Source organism: Benincasa hispida, chromosome 5, assembly GCF_027475165.1.
Source record: "Benincasa hispida cultivar pf3 chromosome 5, pf3_genome.v1.1, whole genome shotgun sequence".
Classification (NCBI taxonomy): domain Eukaryota; kingdom Viridiplantae; phylum Streptophyta; class Magnoliopsida; order Cucurbitales; family Cucurbitaceae; genus Benincasa; species Benincasa hispida.
In genome coordinates this window covers 67,890,984-67,892,988 of record NC_143482.1, presented here as the reverse complement: position 1 = coordinate 67,892,988, position 2,005 = coordinate 67,890,984, and the positions used below count along the sequence as shown (strand labels likewise).

General features: G+C 39.5%; 1 protein-coding gene across 2 annotated transcripts; it reads right to left on the bottom strand.

Moving 5' to 3' along the window:
* Nucleotides 1-229: 229 nt before the first annotated feature.
* On the bottom strand, nucleotides 230-2,005 carry LOC120078542 (vacuolar ATP synthase subunit D (VATD) / V-ATPase D subunit / vacuolar proton pump D subunit (VATPD)). Of its 2 annotated transcripts, none has more exons than XM_039032816.2 (2): nucleotides 1,746-2,005; nucleotides 230-1,260 (listed from the first exon to the last, which is right to left on the bottom strand). In XM_039032816.2, the coding sequence occupies exon 2, from the start codon at nucleotides 1,246-1,248 to the stop codon at nucleotides 463-465; it is 786 nt and encodes a 261-aa protein (XP_038888744.1). In that variant the 5' UTR covers nucleotides 1,249-1,260; nucleotides 1,746-2,005; the 3' UTR covers nucleotides 230-462. The 2 variants fall into 2 exon arrangements, with proteins under 2 accessions (XP_038888744.1, XP_038888745.1); XM_039032817.2 differs by having other exon boundaries at nucleotides 230-1,327; nucleotides 1,746-1,965.

The window sequence follows — 2,005 nt, the reverse complement described above, 5'->3', positions numbered from 1 at the left end:
AACAAGCCTATAAATGATCTATTTGAATATCCCCCGGTTGGTCCCTCCTTACACCCTTCAGTTCAAAGCAGAAAGAACACAACAGATAAGTAACTGGTTAGAAAGTAAGATGAAACTTGACTACTCTGGTTCACACTTACCTAAATATTACATGACTTTTTCCCCACTATGATTTCCAAATTACGTTAGAGCAGCTAGAGATCACAATTATCATACATAAAATTCAGAATGATACAACAAAATATTTTTTATCTCAAAAAAGTGAAGACTGTCAAGTGAAGAAGTGTTTACAAGACCTGAAAGCCTTGAAAGTGACAGAGGAATCAAATAAATACATGATGGCTAGAGCTTATAATTTTTATTGAGATTACTCCTTGAGCCACCCAAGTCACCAAATAAATTTTTGACCATAGATAAGCAAACAAAAGCCACACATTTTTAAAAAACAAACTAACCTTAAAATCAAAAAATAATATCCTCGTCCTTCTCAGCAGCTGCAGACAATAAATTGTGAGCTGAACTTATGGAGAGGCCCTTTTGCAAAGATATCTTCACGGCAAGTTGTTCCTCAGCAAATAGCTTGGCATTGGCACGTTGTTTCTCAATTTCCCTTCTCTTATAACCCTGTATCTTTTTCAGTCTAAAGAAATCTTCCCTTTCCAGCTCGTCCAATTCTCCCTTGATGTAACTTATAGTATTCTCGATCCTTGGCTTCACAACATTCTCTAGAGCATTGACCCTGCGGTTTGTGGTTTTAATTGCCTCATCAAGCGTCAAAAATGATGTCTGGAGTGAAGCAAGCTCAACAAGAACCTCAATTGCCTTCACATAGGCACCACGACACAGCTGGATCTGTTGACCACCCCTGGCTAACCCTGTGAGATCGTTTTTGGTCTCACCATCAGAATAATGTTCAAATTTAGGGAGTTTTACACCAGCAATATTCTCCTGCCGAGATCGAATCTTAATAGCTGCAGTTTGGACATTCTCAAGGACAATATGCTTGATGTTGTCACCAGCAACATATTTTGCTTCTGTGAGAGAAAATGCAGATGTCTTCATAACATCCCCCATTGATTCCTTGGCTGAAACAATCTTCTTGAGTATCTGACGGAACTGAACAGTCAAAGCATCACTCTTCTTCTTGAGGAGAGCATGACCTCTGGTTGCACCAATAAGACGGGCTTTCATCGCCCCAAGCATTGTAACTGTCGGAACCACATTCAAACGCTGGCTTTGGCCCGACATCTTTTTCAATATCTAATCGCAGAAAGACGGAGTAAGGTTGCTATCAGCGAAATATAACAGAATCACTCAAAATTTATAGCTGCACGAAAATAAAAATCAGGACTCTCAATCTTATAGTTCAAGATATCGGTTCGAGCTCAAGAAGGAAAAGGAGTACATTATTCTGTTATGTACTTTCGACTTGAATTGCACGCGAAATCATGATTACGACCTAGCAGTCACAAATTTGGATTCCTATTCCTCCGAATCCAGAAACTAAAAACTTCTTTGACCTTATCATTGATCGTAGTTCCGAATCACAATCGGAAGGCGGCAAAAAGAAGGAAAACAACTAAATAAAAGCAAGAGTCCCTTCCCCCTTTCTTTCCCACACTCAAACGTCACAGTTCAACCTGGTTTTGGAGGTAGATCATTGAATCGTAAACACAAACCGAGATTCAAAAGAAAGATGAAAGAAATTCAAACAATAAGTGTTCCGGAGAGGGTGAGAGAAGAACCTGCTGTCGGAGAAGTAAGGAACGGCCGGAGATCCGTCGGCGAACAGATGGAATAGATCGGAACAATGAGTCGACCGAGATTCCAAAGGGACAGCGATGTTGTAGACTCTGCTCAACTCTCCGGAAGGATCCGATCCAAAGCGAATGGAAACTTTGCCAATTAAGCAGACAAGCGGTTAAAAAGTTTAGAATCTATTTATTTATTTATTTACTGAGAATTGAGATAGGAAGGTGATAACTATTCTTATTTTATGTTTCTT